This window comes from Pelecanus crispus, chromosome 22, assembly GCF_030463565.1.
Source record: "Pelecanus crispus isolate bPelCri1 chromosome 22, bPelCri1.pri, whole genome shotgun sequence".
NCBI classification, from domain to species: Eukaryota; Metazoa; Chordata; class Aves; order Pelecaniformes; family Pelecanidae; genus Pelecanus; species Pelecanus crispus.
Window position 1 is genome coordinate 1,499,746 of NC_134664.1, and position 22,086 is coordinate 1,521,831.

Below are 22,086 nucleotides of genomic sequence, written 5' to 3' on the forward strand. Positions count from 1 at the left end.
TTGAGCTAAATGCTGTATATACTCTTCATTAAATGGCTCTCCTTTTAATAGAGTTATGTGGCAAGGCTCTAGTTACTATGATACACTTGCATTTAACTTAATGTATACAGGTGGACATATAGGTATCCTAATCAAAAAGCAGTAACATTCTCTCAAACAATAAAGGTTATGGTTTTTAAATAATATGACCCTCTGTTTACTGAGGGCAGGAATTAGCTTTATTAGCTTTGGCAAACAGATAGCTCCTTTGCCCACCAGGCAAAAATGATATCCTAGAGGGGATTAAAAAAAAAAAGCACCCCCCCCCCCCCCCCCCCAAGCCCTAACTCGTGTCTTCTATCCTTTCAAGTTGTGCTGCACTGAATCACTAAGACTTGCAAAGAAAGGCCATAAAGTAACTACTTACAAAACCTGGAAAGTAAGTTCTTATCAAGAGGAAAAGGAAAGGTATTTTGAAAAGGCAAAGTGTGAACCTCCATTTCCAAGAGGCAAGCAAATCCTTAAACCAAAGGCAGAGAAAAAAGGAAAAACGTTCAATAGAAAGGTGACTTAATTCAAGCCAAATGTGCACCCTTTAATGCCCACATATTCAGTGTAAAGGAAGCTAATGGCAAAATAAATTATGGTAAATAAACTGCAAGGAGGAAACCAGTGTGGAAAGTAAATGCAGAAGGCAATTATCTAAAAACACGTAACACGAATTACTTCAGGGACTGCAGACACACCCGTCTTAGACTTAGTCAGAAAGAACACTGGGGAAAGTACCTACTCTGTTTTCCTTCCAAACACAGCGATGAAGTATTGTTAGAGGCATGTAAAAAATTGTTACAACAAATCAGTAAGCTGAACAAAGGCCATCAATACTTTAGGGACTTCAGAGGGAAAGGCTGAGATGGTATAATAAAGCATAATTATTCATGAAAAAAGGGAATATACTAAAATAATCCAGTATAAACAATACACGCAGTTTTATAAACATAAATACCACGCAAAAAAAGCCTCATGAATTAAAAAAGGCCTCTCTGCACTATCAAGAAAAGGTCTCTCTTAACAGGCCCACATATTCCCACTAGGAAGATAATGAGCTATTTTAGGCTGGGGTTGCTGGGCAGGCAATAAAGGTTCTGGTTTTGTGTTTAGCTATTATCTTTATGAAAAGACTTGGCTGAGGCCTGCTGATAGCCTCGCAGAAACTTAAATTCGGTGTCAGGGCCCCAAGCGCCTTTGTGACCCCGGCCAGCCTCACGGGAGGCTTCGACCCAGCCCTTCTGCCCACGGCCCCGCAGATCCATTCCCGCTCAGCCCCGGACATTCAGTCCCTGCCTGGACTGCCTTGTCGTGCACCCACCTCCAGCTCGGCCGCGGCCACGGCAGCTGTGGATCTGGTGGCCGAGACCTGCACTGGCTTCCTGGCTTGACCCTGGACCTGCCTGGCAATCCTGGACTGCGTCCGACCCCGTTCCCATCACCAGAGCTGATCCTGACCTGCAGACTGACCTCCGCACTTAACCTGGGCCTGCCTCGCCACCACAGACTGGTCTGGCAATCCAGACTCTTGGCTGAGGCGGGGAGCCATTGCCCGCTCTGCGACTCGCCTCACGCGGGGCTGTGGGACTGACAACACGTCCGCTTTGCCACTGCTCGCATCACATTCTGTTTGTGTCCTTTTTTAACTAAGCTGGAATACTTACTAGCTAGACAGACCTCAGTACAGATAGCGCAGGTCACAGGAATTCCCAGGACTAAACTGACTGTCCTCGCAGCCTCCGCGGATCAGCCGACTGCGCTGCTATCAAGGACAAGTACCTGCTCATTTTCACACCATGCTCTTTAAGATGTTTCCCTCAATAAGCAGATGTAATGATTGCTGCAGTTGAAAAGCAAAAGATCTCTCCAGAAAGCCAGGATCACTCCCTCCCCTTTTCAAGCAAGCCAGTTAGAATAGGGTGAGACCTCACCAATAATCACAGAGGAATGATACCTTCTACTGTTTCAGAGTAGCGTACTTTCAACAGTAAGCTGGAGGAGTACGTTTCTGATCACTTGACAGACTGAAACGTAAGCCTGGCTAGATAAGAAATGCTTCCCCTCTCTATAATCCACTGCCTAAAGTTGTTTGGTTCGGTTTCTGTGGGGACAAATTTAAAATACACATTTCGTAAATGGTCCGATTACCAACAGACTAACCTGGCCTCTCTTTGCAGGTTCCCAATAACAGAGCGATGGTGAATTAATTTTTTTGCTGAAGATGAGAACATTTTGTACCATTCTGCAAAGGCTGAATGTCAGGCTTAGTCTCAGAATGTCAGTCTAAAGCCTCAGGCAAATTAAGAATGGAACAAGGACCAGAACCACAGTCTTCTTTCCTGTGCCTCCCTTTCCCTCCATCCCTCTCCTTCCTTCCTTTCTGGTATGCTCTTCCATTTCTGTTCCCCCTCTCCAGCTTCTAGTGTCTTCTCCCTACACTCTTACCATGTTGGCTGGGATTAGTTCTCTGTGGAATGCACAATTACATTTTTGAGGCGTGGAGCCCAGTTTTCTCTCTGACACCATAGTTTGACAAACATCTGAAGTCAGTATAAGCTGGTTTTGATGCTCCCCACCTTCTGTTGGCATAACTGTTGGTATGACTGCAAGGTTAACTGCACCAGGAAACCTACTGTGGAAGGCTGGATTTCATCTGAATCCCTACCCCAGCCTAGTTCGGTTAACCTGGTCATCATGCTGGGACAAAGGAAGGGACAGCACAGTGATAGGAATAAGCCACAAAGGTGAGAGGAAAGTAAAACTGATTCTTTTAGTGCAATGTTAAGCATTTGCTGAACTGCAATCTTAGACGGTCATTTTAATTCAGCTGGCTGATTTTTCAATAGGTTTGCTTCTAAAATGTTCAATTACCTACGCTGAGTCACCCTGCAGCGCCACAAACTCTAACATCAGCAAAATGGAGGCACTGTAGGAGCAAAGTGCCTATCACGTGGAAACACCACGTCCCAGAAGAGCGACAGGCCTGCACTAAACTACACTGTCTGTGCAACCATAGTCTTTGACCACCTACGGATACCTAATGACGGGCGAGATGCAATTCAGTGTTGATCCCAGCAAATTCTATCAATTACACTTTTGCAATAAGGACTCATATTTGTTACTACTGATAAAAATAATGTATTATATAAAAATATTTCCCTAAACAATATACAACATTTTGATTAATTGATAATTTACTAATTATTACTAAATTTCTTTGGTGAACTAGACTTTGTACTCCTCTAGGAAAGCCACTGCTGGGTAAATAGATACTGACTTCTGTACAAAATCTTCCTTTGTTCTCAAAGCTGCAGTCTTGTGCAACCACACGCTGAACTTCTCTTCAGCAAAAGATCTGTATAAATCTTCCAGTGGGAGCTGAGGATTCTGGAAAACTTGTGGAGGTTAACATCAGATCAGCTAATGTTGTCTACAAAATTACATTTGGAAATTGAGGTAGAACTGAGACTGACTCCAGAAATCATTCCTTTTATTCTTAGTTCATTTGCAAGGAATCAACGTCTGAGCTTTCTTCACTGCATTTTAACAAAGTTTCTAGATCAAGGTGAGTTTGAGCAAAATCCTGTTGAGGCAAACTGTATAATTCAAGTGGCTGCAGAGAAATAATGCAGACTTCTGTCTTTTAACAGTAGACTAAAACTGGCAATGACATGACAAACATTTTCTGTGCTGCTGTTTAGCAGTCAGATGTGACTGATCTAGAGAGAGGCTGTAAATTCTAACAGTAAACCTCAGTAAAACTTTCACTACTTCCTATGTTCTAAAGAAATTTAGGAAGTATTTAAGAAAGATCCAATAGAGTAGGAAAATGGCTTTTAAGGCAGTGTCTGCAACTGAACACTGCAAACAGAAATACAGAACGGTGAGTACAACACCCATTAATAGAGAATGCAGAGACTGTTTGAATGGAGACAGCAATAATGCTTAACTGTACCATCACTAGAGGGTGCCGTACGATTACAGAGTTGCATTTTTGTTCTCAACTAGGATCATGTTTTCACACTCATACAGCAGGAAGTTATATAAATAATAGGGTAACAACATGAACTTCTGCTCTCCTCTTGCACTGACATATGTCTGACTGTGCAACAGAACTGGAACAGCAAGTTACATCAGCAGAAAATTTAATTATAAAAAGGTGACTATTGTTATGCTGATTTAGTCTGCTGAACTGATTTAGTGAAGAAGAGACCCAGTGCCAGCATGAAAGAATGATGGGATCAACCCTTAAAGCTGCACCTTGCTGTAAGACCAGATACCTAAATAGAGATGGCCACAGATCTGTCCTTGCCCAGCTATGCGTTTCCACGCCTTGTTTCAGTATCGGTGCTCAAACAACCATGCAGAGGTAGTTCAGATTGTGTAGGCAGCATTTGCTTCCTTGGTAGGATAAAGTTTCCTCAGTGTTCTTAAGCAGCTCATCACAAACATCAGTAACAATGCAAGGGAAGAACTCAGCATGTGGAGCAACAGGCAAAGGGGAAGACAAAATCAGACCTCTTTAAGCTTCTAGGGAACTGCAACACAAAATGTGATGGGAGATGGAGGGCTGTAAGTAGAGCTCAGCTCTGTCATGGCCTTCTCCAGGGGGAGTGAACTTGATTCCATCATCATCCACAATACCTACAAACCCTGACTTTCACATTCTGTATTCATACAATTTTTCAAATAACATGTTTGCTTATTGTCTATGAAATAAAGGTCCACCCTTGGCTGGCTAAGTCTGACAATGCAACTCACATTTTATAGTAAAGAAAAAGAGAAGACTCTCTCAGGTCCCCTCCTAAGGCAACAGACCTAATTTTTATGATAGAATATTTGAATGTTGCATGCCTGTGTATACCAGTGAGAGAACATCCAAATGCTGAAAATGTTAGCACATCTGCTTTCAAACTATTAGAAACATAAGCAGTTGCACTTTGATTAGACCCTTATCTTTGTTTCTTCCTTAGAGTCTTGATCCTTTCATCGATGCCTTCATTCTGCTATGGAAAGAGAAGACACCAGGAGCAGCTGATAAACTATACTAGCAGTCTCCCACTGGTCTCTGTAACATCTTAATGTCGTCTACAACATAATGAGAAGGTGCCCAGTTTTCTCTCTTTTTAATCTGTCAGATCATATTATAAGAGAAGTGCAAATTCTTCTTTGACTTTAACACATTTGTTCAAATGGCTGTAGAAAACTTATGTAACTACAAATGGAAGCAGAAGTGGGCTGGTTATCAGATACAGGAGACGTCCGCTTTCTAATGTACACTAGGCTTTGAGCCGACCAGTGGGGGGGGGGGGGGGAAAGAACTAATCTCATAGAAAGTGAAGATGAACCTCACTTGACTGTGAAATGAACAAGGTGCATATCTGAAAATCTTTCACACGCAAGACGACCAGTCGTCATCATTCAGTCAATAAAAATAGAAAACTAATGGCCCCTTTTATGTAGACACTGTACTCAGTACCTGCACACCTCAAGCTCTCCCAGCACTTTTACTGCTGTGATCGTTAAGATTGTTGGATGAAGCTCTCTTACCTTCGTCAAGGTCGATACTCAGAAACACTTTCAGATTGGTGGAGGCTGCTTTCTGACTGGGGTTACATTTTAAATCTTCACTGGGTCAGATTCTGATAATTATCATGCATGTAATTTTTCACAGGCTTGAATTAAGTTGATGGTTTTATTTCAGCTACTCATTAGTAGCACCTCTTTATGGCTCTAGTTGAAAGGAGACAGTTTCCACTGGAATATCAGACAGCAGCTTTTCACTGGTATTACTTACTCTGTTGTTTTGTACACATCAGAGTAGAGCCCTGCCTTCTGGTACTTCTTCTTTGGCGGTCGAGGTGCTTTTTTCTCACGCTGGGCTAGAGCAGGCAGAGGCTGTTCAGTGTTTTCAGATTCATGCGGTTTCCCAAGGGCATCATGTGGACTGGGAGGTTCAGCTACTGTCTCAGAAAAACTGGAAGAAAAAGTAAAGATTAAGGATTATCTTATCATATTTCTTACGATAAAGATTATCTTTCTATATTTCATTATTCTTCTCTATTATCTGGTCAGCAGAAAAAAAAAGTCCATGTTTCTGAACTACTGGATATCTCAGCTATTTTAAAGCAATGCAACTCAGTGATCATGACCAAGTGTTGGTTAAGCATAATCATAAGAAATGTATGATCTTTTTATAGTAATGTTGTTATTAATTACTACAAAAAGAATGTTGTTTGTACTACTAATGTTTATTATCGGAGCCTCAGTTAAGTAATTTAGAAGGTGGCTTTTGCTATCTGCTTTTGTACTCTAAAAATAGTATGTGGTAAACCTTTTCTTAGCCTTCAGGAGAGCCCTACAACACACCCTTTGAACATGTGGTTCCAGCAACATTCTGGGAACCTAAATGCCTATATTACAGTATTCATTTCTGAAACACAAATGGATGGCTATTTTTCAGAACTATTCTGAAAACACACACAGGAAGACTTCTGGAAGAGTTTGATCTGTTTGTATTGATGACTGTGGGGATAAGCATGTGAAGATTAGACCAGAGACAGACTTTTGGTGTGGTCCTTTACTAGCCAGTGATTGCACAGGTGCACACCTTAACTCCTCCTTGCTGCTTTGGTTTTACTCTTTGTTTGCTGTATATCAACTGATCTCTCCTGACATTCTGTGTTGCTTCTAAGTCTTTGTTTGTACTGCATGTGAGTCACACTGATTCCCATGGCACATGTAGCTCTTACAGTTCCTTATTCTGCACACGATGAAGGAACAATCTTTGCTATGACATATCATCAGTAAACCTGTTACCAACTCATTAAAAGTATTCTTCACCAAGACAACCATAAAACTTGCTTCACTTGAGACACAAGCACAAAACTATCAGTTTTAGATTACCTGAGATTCCATCCCTTCAGTAACTTAGGAAGACCCTAAGCATGCTTAAAACTGACATGTTGGTTCCCTCTAAACTGAACTCCTTAATAAAAACAAATGTAACAAGCAGAGCCCATTAGAGTAGGATTCTTTCATGGACTGAAATGTTATAAAATCAACAATGACTACACTGAGGGTACAAAATTGCGAGGGAATTACCTCTTATTGCTCTCCTGTTCATCTTCTGGTAAAGACTTTTGTCGCTTCCTGGCCTGTTCCTCTGCAAGCCACCTCTTTCTCTTCCAGCCTTTTCTGTGATCTGTATTCAAGTTCACGCTTTGCACTACAGCTTCAATCACATCTGTGATGGTATCAGGTCCAAGATGTAAGGGACTGCTGCTTTCTTCTCTTTTATCTAACTCCTGACTGACCAGTCGAGCTGCCTGGAAAGCTTGCATTGAAACGACAGCCTGCATCGGATATTTCCGGGGCCTACCTGGCCTGCGCTTCACAAAATTGTTCCCTGTCCGTGACTGCCTTTGCAGCTTTTTGGCTTTCAGAATTTTATTGACGTGGTCAAGATTTTTTTTTGTTGCCAAGATCTTGTTATAATTGCACATTTTCCTAGCTTGTCGCTGCATGGCTTCAACCACACTTCTCTTGAGATGATGTGGGGAATAGCTGTTTGGTAGTCTGTCTGACAGAAGAGAGATACTATCGCTGCAGGAGCTGCTGGGAATTGCTGGAGCTATGAGGCTGTCCTGTTTCCCCAGACCTCTCTCCCTATTGTGGTTTCGAGCAGGACTAGCTGATGGTGGAACAGACACATTTGCAATGACTGCTTCTAAGGTTTTGTCCAAAGTAGCCTGGCCTTCATGTTGTGCCATGCGCTGCAGTAAGCTATCCACTGAATCATCAACAGCAGCTGCCAGCCTTGCTCCCCGGGTAGGTACTCCAATCACTGAAACACAAACATACACATACTGAAACAGACCTGACACATAATCAAATAAGGTTGGAATTAAAACACAATAGTTGGATAGACTGACAGCCTTTTATATCCCACAATTGCCTGGAATGTTCAACGACAAGACATCAATTTCTGAAACACAAGTTCTAAAGGGAAAGGGACCTAGCGATGCAAGTAAGCGGAAAGTCTACATTTTATATCATCAGTTTTAACATACAATTATTTTCTCTTTATTCACATGCAGTCCCCCACTTCTACTAGCAAAGAGCAACAAAGGCATTCCCTATGTACAGTCCAGAACTCTTCTCAAGTTTCTTTCTTGTCAACACTAAAAGTAAGAAACCCTCTGTGCACAGAAAAATTAAGTACTGATAAAAAACAGTTGAGCAACATCTGAAATGTTTTTAAACTGATTTTTCTTTTTTGTAGTTTGGAAGTACTGAAACAACCTTTTCATTGCTCTTGCAGTTTCTTTATCAAAAAGACAAACATAATGATGACAGAACTGATTGCAATAAAGAACAGGCTTGGATAAAGGTAAATAAAAATATCTGGACAAAAGAGAAAGGCTAATTTACACAGGAAGTAAAGTTAGATCTCACTTTTTAAACAAAATGTTATATGCTTTAGAGCTGTAAACTGGTATTTGAAAAAGAGAATTTCCAGGTCAGCCATATAGATTATGCTGTATTAGAAAGGGATTTGTTCCAAACTAAGAGCTTTCCAAAGCTGCCCTGCTGGTTCTTAGTGATAACATTTAATCATAAGAAACCCTGTTTTTTCTGGAATAAAATGGATGCTGTCTTCTCATAAATATATCACAATTGCACATTAGCATTTACAAAATCTTACTGTAATTGCGGAAAATTATTTAGATTAGATCTACTTAAACTAGTGGGTCCTAGGCTGTAGACTGAAGAGCATGTACTAGTGTAAAGGTAACTGTTAAAGGGAAGACAACAAAATGTTTTATTAAGGGGTTTCTATCATTTGACAGGAGGGAGATTATGCATTAGCTGACAAAGATAAAGCATGAACAGTTTAAAATAAATATTTTCTGGTCCTAATGCTCACAAGTGTGGTACTTTGGAGAAATGTATTCCTCATTAAGACTCCAAAGTCATGAATTTGCAAGTGCAAATGAAAACGTGCTTCAGAGTGTGCAATTTAAAGGAGGAAGAATCAGCATAACAAATTCTAAAAATCCTCCTATGAACAACGTTCTCTCTACAGGGTGAAAAATGAACAGAGAAACGTACTTGTTGGGTCACTGCTGTAAGCCTAACTTTAACCACTTGGAAAACCTAGCAACCTGAACAACTTTGAAAGAACTGGAAGGATTTACGCTTTCAGCTTTCAATTTTAGATCAAATAATAAAGATAAATTACCCTTTGTCTTCTTATGGTCTTTAAATACACATCGGGATGGAGCTGAGGGTTCCTCACAGAAACACCATCTGTTTAGCACAGTGAGCTCTGCAAACAGCTGCACCATCCAATGATAACCAAACTATCCAAGACAACACATTTGGACACAAAGTCTAATGGATGTCCTTGAACTAGTGTTTCTGTTTGGAAACTGATCCAAAAGGATGGGACAACTGAAGGCTATGATCCCCAAAACAGCTGCAGCCCTGGTCAGGCACACTTGCAGCCCTTGGTAACACAGCAGCTCTCTCACAAACACACTGAAATCCCACATGCATTCCAGATCTATGGAAAATATAACAAAGACTGGTCTTTTCAGCTGCATCATCAGTTCAATGACTTTGAAGATGATAAACTTGTGATTAATTTCATTCTTATGCTCTCCTGCACAAAACATGCCTGAATTTTTAACACTTTCCTATACACAGACTTACACCAATTGCAGTTGCCCCCTTAAAATGAGTAAGTAAAAGAAAGTTAACAAGACAGAGAGACAAAAGAGAGAACACTTCTTCACTGCAGATGACTTACTTTAGCATACACTGAATAAAGCATCTGTTGCAAATATTTGTTTAAAGGGAGGAGGAAATAGCAGTTTTGGCACATTCTTCCTATATGGAAATCATAACCAGTTCTGTAAGTACCAATCCTAAGGATGTTTACTACAAATCTGCAATCAACTTTGGTGCCTAAGAATGTTTGAATTCTGCTAACAGGAGTCCTTTCTACAACTGGACTTCTTACAAAATTGGTCCATGTTACAGATTTTTTTGTGTCCAATCATAGGTGAGCTCACATCACATTTTCCTCAGAGGGACTGCAAACAGAGTCTGTTTTTACTACATGGCTGACAACTTGCCAGTAATATACAGGAAATGAACATTTTCAGATCTTCCCTCTGACAATTTGGTCAATGGATTCGACAGTTTTGTAGGTGTGAAAATGTGACAGATAGCAACATGTATGCATTCACACACAGTGTGACTGCACAAGCCTTCCTTCCTTACAAAAGAAAGCTCAAAACACATCAAAAATACCTTTCCCTTCCTCATGAAGCAAACAAAGATGGAATTCCTCAAGCAGCAACTGGCACAGTACGTCACCCCATGGCTGAGAAAGCCAGCTCCCTCAGTATCCTGTTGGCACACATTTGCTCAACTTCACGATGATTTTGCGCATCTGAGACTTGGTCCTCATTTGACAGAATTGATGAGGATGCTACCAGAGTTCCCACGGCTTTCAGTACTTCCACCTCTCGCCTACGATCACTGACCTGCCTAAGGTCATTCACAACTGTATCATTAGTGATGTCTGGGATGAGCTGCTTGTCATCCTCCATCACCTTAGCAGGATTCTCACATGCTACGAAGGAAATGTATCGGCACAGTCCGTCTTCTACCCAAGGGCAGAAAACTGTCTGCCTTCAGAACAGTGCAGAAGTCAAGCTCTTCTCCATGGAGGAATGAATCTATTCATCTAATTCATTGATTAACTGTAGTGTCACAGGTCTTCCTAGCATTAAAAGCATTGAGCTTTATGAAGACTAATTTAGCCTGGTAAGGAACCAAATTCTGTTCTGCCACAGCTATGCTGCCACTTCTGTTAAGTGCCAGCTTAAGTTTCCCTATTCTACAACCCAATTTGCAGCACTTGTATCCTAAAACGTAAGTGGAAAAACTCAGTATCTCCATGAACATATTGCTGCTGTTAAAGTTATCATAGCAATGCTGTCTCAGCTGTCTGTAGTAGCAGTGGTCCTGAAAACAAGGCCACCAAATACTACTTGCCTGTAGAAGATGTGCTCTCAGATGTTGATCTCTTTCTGGAAGGGCTGCAATTTGTGCTCTCTGACTGCCTCTGGGAAGGTTTGTCCTGTGTGGGCAAAGTGCCTGAAAAGCAGATCAGGGAAGAGAAAAGCACAAAAAAAAAAATCATTTCAGTCTGGCAGTGCCAATACAACACATTGTAGATGCTAAATATTCAAACTAAGATTACTCTTTTTTAGCTTTAGGAACACTTGCTTGCTATAATGCAAGTAGGTGGAGAAGGACAGAAATGGACCATCGAGAAGGAATTTCTCACAGGCTAATGGCATAGGTAGGACAGCAAACAAGCGATGAGAAAAAGCCACTTAATATCATCAGAGTATTAGCTTTTATGTAAAAAAAGAAGACAACCCCCCCATATTCCTACTTTCAAATGAACCCCCTAGCTTTGTTCCTTGATCTTCACAGAACAGTTGAGTTTGGAAAGGACCCCTGCAGATTACCTAGACCAACCACTCTGCTCAAACCAGGGTCAACCAGAGCAGGTTGCTCAGGGCCACCACGTTCAGTCAGGTTTTCAACATCTCCAGCAACAGAGACTCCACAACCCACAGTTCAATAACCCTTACAGTAAGACACTTTTTTCTTATGTACAAACAGAATTTCCTGTACTTCAGTGTGTGCCCATTGCCTCCTGTCCAGTCCCTGGGCACCACTGAGAACAGCGCGGCTCCTTCTTCTTTACTCCCTCCCATCAGGCACACGTACACGTCGTTAAGATCTCCCTTGCGCATTCTCTCCTCCAGGCTAAACAATCCCAGCTCTCCCAGCCTCTCTCTGCATGACAGATGCTCCAATCCCTTAGTCATCTTCGTGGCTTTTCACTGGACTCACTGCAGTATGCCCACGTCTTTCTTTTCTTGTACTGGGGAGCCCAGAACCGGACACAGAACTCCAGATGTGGTCTCACCAGGGCTGAGTAGAGAGGAATAATCGTCACCCTCGACCTGCTGGCAATGCTCTTCCTCATGCATCCCAAGACACTGCTCCTCATAAGAGCCTTTCCAGCCCATTCCGCCAGCAATGGTCCCCCTGAACAGTGGCACAATTGTCTGGTGTATCCACCAGCTGTATCTGAGCTGTATCTCAGCTGTATCATCCCCAAACTTGCTGAGGGCGCACTCTGTCCCATCATCCAGACCATTAGTGAAGAGGTTAAACAGTACTGGAGCCCATATCGATCCCTGGGGTACACAGAGAGTGACTGGTCTCCAGCTGGGCTTCGTGTTGCTGATCACAACCCTCTGTGCCTGGCAGGTCAGCCCATTTTCAATCCACCTTGCTTTGTAAAAGCATTTCTCTTCCACTCCTCAGGCAGAACTGCTTCATGTAAGACGCTATAAACTGCAGAAAGCTGAAAAGCTAGAAAAAAAAAATCTTAAGTGCTTCTTTAGACTTGTCCCTTGCTATGTTAACTTTTCCTTTTTAAGATCCTGTCACACACACACACACACAAAAATTCTGCTTTGGTCAGCCATGGCAAATATGTAAAAACCCCAGGGTCTAAACAAATGAGAGAGATTGTTATCTACACACAAACAAGTACAATGCATGATTCAATTTTAGACACCTGTAAAACATGTTTCACTGTATGTTCTGAATGCACAGGGCTTGGTATTACAGAAAAAATCATTAGATAATGGCTTATCATTGCAAGATGTCATCAGGCAGCAGCAATCACAATTACCATTACTTAAATTAAAAACAGTTTTTAAAAAGCTACAGAAATCTCATGACTATTGAAAGGTTAAGGGACAAAACTGGTAATGGCATCTTTGCTGATAACATGAGGAAAGACCTATTTCTGTTTTCTTTCTTACATATACGTATTTTCTTAGTGTATCTTGTTCTATTTCCCTAAAACTTAAACTTTTAGAGAACCCCAATAACTCTTCATGGAATGCTTTGGGTGGGAAGGGACCTTTAGAGCCCGCCCACCCAGCCCCACCCCTGCAGCGACAGGGACAGCTTTAACCAGAGCAGGGGGCTCAGAGCCCCGTCCAGCCTGGCCTGGGATGTTCCCAGGGATGGGGCCTCCACCGCCTCTCTGGGCAACCTGTGCCAGTGCCTCACCACCCTCACTGTAAAAAACGTCTTCCTCGTATCCAGTCTAAGTCTCCCCTCCTTTAGTTTAAATCCATTACTCCTTGTCCTGTCCCAACAGGCCTTGCTAAAAAGCTTGCCCCCCCCTTCCTGCAGCCCCTGTCAGCACTGCCAGGCCGCACTCAGGCCTCCCCGCAGCCCCCTCCTCTCCAGGCTGAGCACCCCCAGCTCCCCCAGCCTGGCCCCGCAGCAGAGGGGCTCCGGCCCTCGGGGCATTTCTGTGGCCTCCTCTGGCCCCGCTCCAGCAGCTCCGTGTCCTTGTGCTGAGGGCCCAGAGCTGGGCGCAGGGCTGCAGGGGGGGTCTCAGCAGAGCGGAGCAGAGGGGCAGAATCCCCTCCCTCGCCCCGCTGCCCACGCTGCTGGGGATGCAGCCCAGGACACGCTTGGCTTTCTGGGCTGCCAGCGCACATTGCCGGCTCATGCCCAGCTTTTCATCCCCCAGCACCTCCAGTACCACTAACTCTTGAAAGCAAAGGTTATGGGATTTGTCAAAATTTCATAGAAAAATCTGCATATTGCAATTATGAAAATGCTGAGATATTAAAAATTCAGATACTAGTATAAAAACCTAGGTAGGCAAAAATGCATATGGCAGCATGCAATGAGAACAGGCACATCATGAAAATCTCTAGAAGAGAAAATCTAGCATGCATACTTAAAAATAGACTTTCATTCCTTCCCTTTGAAATATTGTCGTGATAAATGAGCTTAGTGCTGCATGTTCAGTTCTGATCTCTTTCCTTACTGACAGACTCCAAAGAAATGACAGAGCGGGCCACTGACGTTATGCTCTAAATCAAGGCCACAAATTAGCACCCATGCAAATAACCGTTTGCTTCAACGTGTGAATAGCAATCCTAAGGTACAAGACGATGGGAGAATCCTGGAATGCACCAAACTGACTTACTGGGAATCTTCAAGAAATTCTCCTTTCAGATTCTGTCTCGTCTCAAAGTTTGGATTTTGGTTTTAATCACGGCTGTTATTAGCTCATGGTGTAACATCTAAGATGTGTTCGATTGATAGAGGAAATAAACACTTTTCCAAATACTCTAACTTCTTGACAAGGCAGAGGAATAATTTTCTTTTTCATTAATTCTTCTCAACAAGGGCGCAATCATAAGGCTGCTGGACATTGTCCCAAGTTGCAGATCATATTCTTGGTGAAGATCTTCTGATTTTCCTGCGTGGCACCCTGATGTAGAGACGGTGCTGGTGGGCTCTTAAAGAGGGCTTCTGTACCGTCTGTTCCTGCAACGCGCAGGTAAAAAGGAAGCTGCCGTGGAGCTGTGCAAGGAGACTACACATGGTTGCTTAACGTTAGAAAGAGCAGTCAACTGTTTTTTTATTCCGTAATGAGTTTTTCTACTAAGAAACTACAAGACACATTGATTTCATAAAGCCTAGATTAACACAAATACCCTGGGAGCTCAGAGAGGAAAAAAAAAGAATTATACAGCAGGAATAATTAAGCAGGAATAGGTTATGAGTTACAGCGGTGGGGGGAAGCGGGAGGAATTCGGAGGGCTGCTCGGAGGGCGCAGCTGTTCGTGAGGGCGCGCGCTGCCGGGGCACGTTCATACCCCAGGGGCCTGTTCATACCCCAGGGGCCTCCTCCCTCCCCCATTTAGCGGTTACTGCCCCGGCCCGGCCGGCAGCACCGGCTAAAGGGCTCCCGGCCCCGCTCCCGGCCCGGCCCCCCCGCCCCCGCCCCCGCCCCCGCCCCCGCCCCCCGCTCGGCCTCCGCCACGCGCGAGGGGCCCGGCCCGGCCCCAGCCCTGCCCGGCGCGGCCGGCAGGGGGCGCCGCTGCCCGCCCCGCCGCCGCCCGGAGCCGGCCCGGGGCCCCGCGGGGCTGCAAAGCGCTCGGGGGGGGGAGGGGGGGGCTGCAAAGCGCTCGGGGGGGGGGGAGGGGGGGGCTGCAAAGCGCTGGGGGGGGGGGGGGGGGCCGCGGGGCTGCAAAGCGCTCGGGGGGGGGGGGGCCCGGCGGGGCTGCAAAGCGCTCGGGGGGAGGGGGGGGCCGGCGGGGCTGAGCTTCACCCGCGACCCTCGGGGCAGGGACGCGCGGGGGCGCCTGCGGGCGGTGCCCGGTGCGCGGATGGCAGCGTTTGGCACCTCCCGGCCTCACGCACCGTCGGTGGGACGCACGAAAGGCGCACGCCTTCCCGGCACGCTACACCTGCGCACCTCAAACCCGTCCTCTTGTTTTTGGAGGGGTCGAAGGCAGTGAAGACTTTCCAACTGCCCCGATCCCCACCGAACAACTGATTTTGTTTTTCCTTCCCCTTCCTTCCAGGAACCGTGAGCAGCACACCGAGACCAGTCTACGATAAGCTATCAGCTGTTTGAAATAACTCGTGGTGCGAAGCCACAGAAGTTTACTAAAGACCACTGTGAACTTCAGACGAACAGGTAACAGCGTCCCACAAAAATCTTAAAACGTTAGAGCCTCACAACCTTCATCGTCGTAACTGTGTGTACATGCTGTCTGTATTGAAGAACAAGCCTACAGCACGTAAACTTCTGTCTAAACTTCACCTCCCGTGAAACACCGACCTTTGCTGGAGTCCTCTTTGCCAAAACACGCGCACTTCTAATTCAACTCGGACACAGGCAATCTCTGAAAACACCTAGCATCAGCTAATAGCAGAGACAGAATCCGTCAGTTAATTCAACCAGGCAAGGTTTACGTTCAAAAGTATATGGAAAGAAGCGTATTTTCCATATGGGATACCTTGAAATAAAATACCATTAATATCCCCCACGGATCATACAGAACCATTTTAGAAGGCATTCCCTGATGCTGGTCTCTGACTACTGGTTTTAACTGCCCTGACTCAGTGTTTTCTCCACCATGCACCTAAATTGCATCTGGTTTAATAAATAAACAATCTTTGATGCACCACAGGTTTTTTTCCTCCACCTGTGCTATTTTCTTAAGTGCACAAAAACATCTAAGTCTTCCATAGTAATAGTTTCAGAATCACAATTCAGCACTACAGTTAAAAACAAAACAAAACATGCAACTTGACACTGATCTTCTAAAAGAAAAAAAAAAAAAGAGCTGGCCTTTTTACTTTACTGAGGCTTTTTACCAGATGCAGTTTTAAGTTTTCTGATATACTGCATGCACATGATGTGGGGCATTGGGAGCTCCTTGCGAATGAGACGAACACTGAGCTGAAAGCCCGTCTCACAATAAAACCAGCTGGTTTCCATTGCGGGAAATACACTTACTGAAAGTGATACATGGCATCTGAGGAACCAGCCAAACATACGGTAAGAGGGAGCCTTCACGAGCAGGTTTCAGCTTAAAACATCTCTGCTTTTTCCCTTAATTAGGTTGTTCCTCATAAAAACCCAAGTCAGATCATTCACTGTAATGGAAATCCTCAGGAAATTCCCAGGCTGCACCAGCCACCGCAACCAATTCTTCACTCCTCGGAGCCAAATTTAACCCTTTTGGTGACCTAGGACTTTGAATTTTTCTTTCCATCGCTGCAGGAGAAGCAACCTCACGGTTTTACTGCTTCCTCCTGACTCCGCTCCGCCCCAAGTAGTTTTAGTAATATGAAATAGTATGAAGTAATATGAACTTGTAAAAGAATCCAGCCACTTCCAACTGCTCTTAAAATAAAAAAAGCAAAACATAAACCCCCCAAATGCCAAAATAAAGAGAAAACCCCCTTCCATACATACATGGTCAGAGCAGGGAGGTGGCAGGAGGCAGCAGAACGGGAGTATCACAAGAAAAGGAGGAAGATGAGAGTAAGGAACGTGAGGAGGTATTACTACTGGTAGCCGGTTGGTTGCTTGGCTCTTGGTCTGTGAAATATTAGTCATGATTTAAATTTCAAGGGAGAGTGTAGGCAAGTATTGGAGGGAGGGAGGAGACGCTATCAGACTTCCTTTACACATCAGAAGTAGAGGACAAGCCGCACTTTTGTCTTTTACAGCTTATCTTTGTTGTGGTCTCACCAACGTGTCCACGGCAATTAAGACAGAAGTGGATAAAATATGAAAATTATTCCTACAGACATCTGTAATAATAAGTACAGCATGAAGTGACACTTAATCCAGTAGGGAAAGTGATGTATAATAGTTTCTTCAAGTCCTAAATTTCACATAAGAATTTTTTTCTGTTTCAGAGTGGAGGTCTTTTCCTTAAACAGCAACCCTCTGACAGCATCATCGCAATTTTCTGTGCATACAGTCTCAGCCAGTTCTGTTTCAGTTTTGCTTGAGGCTACGTAAGATGAGTTTCCCAACTATGAATAAAGCAGTCATTACAAGGTTTGGTCTTAGGCGTTCCCAGCGTCATTTAGCAACTGTTCTGAGGTACTGCTAGAGGTCTCAAATCAGGGATTGAAAGCTATACTGTAGTAGAGATTATCAAAATAACTAAAATGGAGTTACAAAAGAAAAAGGAAACATTTTCTTAAACGGAAATGTTATTCACAACAGTAGTACCAATAGCTAGTCTAAACCAAATCAACCGAAGTTCAAAACAAACAGAAACACAGCTTTTAAAGTATCAAAACTCACGAGAAATTCTAACTCATTTCTCCAGAAAGTTAAAATTGTAAGGAAAAAGCAAAGACCTTTGAGACCATGAGAAAGCATCCTTAGCATAACTTTATATACTGCTGTAACAAAGGAAGAAAAATCTGGTGGGAAGAGGTACTTACACAATCCCGTAAGCAGCTCTGGAGGAGGCACTACGTTAGTCTGTAGCAAGTGCTGCACAGAGCAGTGCTTTAACAGAACAGAGACGGTCGAGAGCAAAAGCAAGAGCAGCACTGAAATCCAAGACAGAAAGATTCCTACAAAGCTATACTTGCCCTCCTTTTGTAGTGCATGTTTGGTACAAAATAAACCAGCAAGACTCATAGGAAAGTACGCACAATTAGAGCTCCCTTACCTGACAGCGGCTGTAGTGCCTTTTCAATAGAAGGCAACGGTTCCTTTCTGAGAGGCCGATTTAGCGAGTTGTCTTGTGCACTGAAGAGTCCAGGGCTGTCAGTTAATTTTTTACGTCCATTGGTGCTGGTAGAGTTTGTGACTCTGCAGCTGCCTATTGCACTTGTGAAAAGATTTGTGTGTTCGTCGTTGCTGGCTGGCTCAGAGCTTGGAGTAAATCCCCCCAGGGACAGACCTGGGGAATTTTCTGAACAGTCTATCTGTAGCGGTGTCTGCAGTCCCAGTGCTAATGAATTAGACTCCGAAGGCTCTCTCCTGACCCACTGTTCATCTCTGCTTAGCAAACCCTTCGAAGGTGACAGATGTGGACAAGACATGTGACATCTGTGTTTCTCTTTATGTTTGTACCTCTCACCAACAGCCTCCTTCCCAAATCTGTAGCGCTTCAAGGACTCCAGAACTGTTCTAGAAGAGCTATTAGCCGTTATAGTGTCCATGGAAACCTGCGGTTGTTCAGAAGAACGATGCTCTCTGTGTTTATGGCGATGTCTATGCTTATGTTCGAGCATCCAGCCATAAGCCATTTCAGGTGGAACACTGGGGTACGTGCTCATTGACAAGAGCGGAGTCCTACTTGTCGTGAGGAAAGCCTCCTGGCGTAGAAGTTTATGCTTCTTCTTGTGATATTTGGTGGGGTTGAGAAGCAAATGCCCTGTATGCATGTAGGAAGGTGGCGGCAGGGGGGTAGTAAAAGAAGGAGAAGGTGGAGGAGGATAAAGAGTTGGAGGGTACCTTCCATAATAGCCTAAGCCTATGGGAGCAGCTGCAAGGGGAGAAGGAGAATAAGGCATGCCGTAAGAGGGGTAGAACCCGGTACTGGAGAGAGGAAAGCTGAGACTATGCATAAAAGGCATTTCTGCCATAGCCTCCCGCATTTTTGGAGGCCTGCCTCTCTTTTTCTTTAAATCAGGTTTTCTAATGTAGTGCAAAGGATCTAAAGGAAAAGTAGGATGGGTGTAGAAACTATTGAAATTTATCCTAAAAATGGTAGGCAGTAAATCTCGGGGTATAAAATGGTGACTTCTGTGGGTTATTCTAATTTCACTTAATCGGCTTATTAATTCTTCTAATTCAGCGAGGAAATCTGGGTCCTGCCTACCTCGAAGTTGAGGATACTTCTTTTTCCTTTTTCGCTTCTGTCTCTTCATTTTGTCATAACTAAGGTAATCGTGACTGCGGCGCTTACATTTGTGTTTATGCTTTTCTTTTAGATTACTTAAAACGGTGGAAGTTTCGGGTGGAATAAGGGAAACATGATCAAATGAATGCCTTTTCTTCTTCTGCCCACAAAACTTCTCCGCTCGATCCGAAGTACTGTTATTATCTGTTCCTATTCCACTGTCGCTGGGAATCGTCTCGTCACTGTGAGACTCGCTTACTGGGGAAGGAGTGGCTTCTTTCAGCGATGTCAGCTCACTCAAGTGAGAAGGAGAGTTTGGCAACAACGTAGGAGGAGATAATCTCCTCCTTCCCTTAGCAGCTTTTTTCATCGCAAGTGTCTGAACAACACTTCCTTGTCTGGAGTGTATGTGTAAATACGGCACTGAGCTGGGCTCAATAAATCCTGCATCGCTGCTGACAGGGCTCTGTCCGCCGTTCACTGCAGAGGACTGGGAGCAAACTGGAGATGGAAGAATCTCAGAATTACTAGCTGTTGAAGGCAGCAAATGGGGAAGTACTTGTCCTAGTGACGCACCAGGAGCTTGTTGAGCAGACTTCTCAAGAACTGTCAAACTGGCAGAACTGCTAGTTAAAATACCATTCAGGACAGCTTTAGGTTTCCTTCCTCTCCTTTTTCCTATATAAATTGTTCCTTTCTTGCTGACGTTTATCTGCTGGCCTAATTTTGAACCAAATGTGGCAGCAAGAGTTGACACTGTATTGTGGAGTTTAGATGATTGCACTTTCCCTTTGTTATTTGGTTCCACTGTAGTAGACAGAATCTGATTCAAAAGTTTCTTTCGCTTCAGGGTTTTCATTTTATTTATTTTTCGAATAATTGTTTTCATTAACTGTCCATTATTTCTCTTGGCAACTTTTCTGTCTGAGTCTACTTCCAAATCAGTCATGCTACAAATATTAGGTTTTTGGACTTCTTCTGGCCCTCGGAGCTGGTCCTTTCTCTCAAAAAAATCCCCACTTCGATGTTGATCGTTTTCAGACTCTATCTTGCTTGAGTTATCTGTTCCAACAAAAGGTGCCACAGAAAGAATAGGTGGCTTCATTTTAATTGATGACCTGATCTGTCTTTTAGGTCTCCCTCTCTTTTTAGGAAAAGGTTGTCCTGATAAGCTCTGTTTTAGGGAGGGAATTTCTACTTCAGGCTGCAAAATTGGAGGTTCTTGCTCTTCTTTTGACTGCACTGAAAAGACTTTTGATGCTGGGATCTTTAGAGTTCTTTTGGGGGGACCTTCAAGCTCTGGCATCTCCTTGGATTTAGGTCTTCCTCTTTTGGGTTTATACATGTCAGGTAAGAAATCATCTGACATACACAAACTAGAGGGTTGTTTGTGGGTACTGTAGAACTTCTGAGTTGGCTTGTCAGTCTCAGCTAACAGTGCAAGAGACTGCCCATTAGCTTCATTCAGTTTTGGCAACTGATGTTTGACAAATTCATGCTCCACAAATGAAGACGATCCTATGTTTTTCAAGAATTTGGCCTGCTCCAAATTACTGCTTGAGAGTGCACTGTACGAAATGTTTTTAAAAAGCTCTGACCTTTCTAGTTCTAGACCCTTCGGAGGTCGACATGTGTTTCTTGACACCACTTTAGTCCATCGTGGTTTCCTTCCTTTTCTTTTCTTTAAAGGTTTTGATTGCTGAGTAGTGCTCAGATTTTTTGCTCCTTGGCAGGATTTATCCGATGCAGCTATTGCACCAATCTTTAGGAACTGCTTGCTACTAAACAAGCTTGTAAAACTAACTACTGAAGGGGTGACAGTAGCATGAATGCTTGTTTCAGCTGCCAAAATAGGCTTTTTCCCTGTAGAAGGACTAGTTCTTGAAGTTTCTACATAAGTAGCTTTTGAATCATTTAGATCTTTGTCGGAACCTTTGAAATCAGTGCTCAGAGTATGGTTCAACGTTCTGTTTATATTCAGAAGTGTACTGTCAGAAGAAAATTGAGTTTTGCCAATCTGATCTGAAATACCTTCTAAGAGATCTGCTGTGGAACTTAAATGCAAAGAGTTAGATGCTAACTGTGAAGATGTTGTTGAGAGGCTCCTGTTTAAAGTGGTAACAGACACTGTGGGTGAAGGTGATGGGAGATTTCCCTCTCCTACTGCACTAAATGGGGACTTTGCTGTTGATACGTCTGAAGCACCTCCTGTTCTGAAGTCTGGTGAAGTGCAATATACTGGAGGCTGTTTTTCATGCTTAGATGTTTCATAAATCCCTTTTTCACTGGTTGAGTAACCATCCTGTGGAACACAGATTCCTTCATTAAACATCTCTTTGCCTACATCAGCAATTTCTTTCCGAATTGAAAATTTGTCCAAGATACTTTCTTTATTCTGCCTCATAATATGCTTCTCAAATGTTTTGCTAGTAGTATTTTCCTTCAGTAAATCTGTAGTCTCATGGCTTTCAAGGCTACTGAGGTTTGAATTGCAAGGAAGCTTAAAGGGCTCCGAGGCAGGCATAAGAGAGTCTGCTTTCAGAGTTCCAGAGTCCTTGTTAACCAAACCAACTGGACTGCCGATTCCTGTTGGCTTCTTTCCAGAGTCCTTGCTGACCAATCCCACCGGACTGCTAATTCCTGGCATCTTCCTCCCAGAGTCCTTGTTAACTGGTCCCATTGGGCTGCCAATCCCTGGTGTTTTCCTTCCAGAGTCTTTGTTAGTCAGAACTGTCATATTGCCAGTCCC

General features: G+C 43.6%; 1 protein-coding gene across 1 annotated transcript in view; it reads right to left on the minus strand.

Annotated features, from left to right (window-relative positions):
• Positions 1-22,086, minus strand: part of ASH1L (ASH1 like histone lysine methyltransferase) — a 64,598-nt gene that overhangs the window by 24,766 nt on the left and 17,746 nt on the right. The window contains 4 exon segments of the mRNA XM_075724405.1: positions 5,825-6,004; positions 7,132-7,873; positions 11,098-11,199; positions 18,159-22,042. Coding sequence (XP_075580520.1) covers positions 5,825-6,004; positions 7,132-7,873; positions 11,098-11,199; positions 18,159-22,042 — 4,908 coding nt within the window.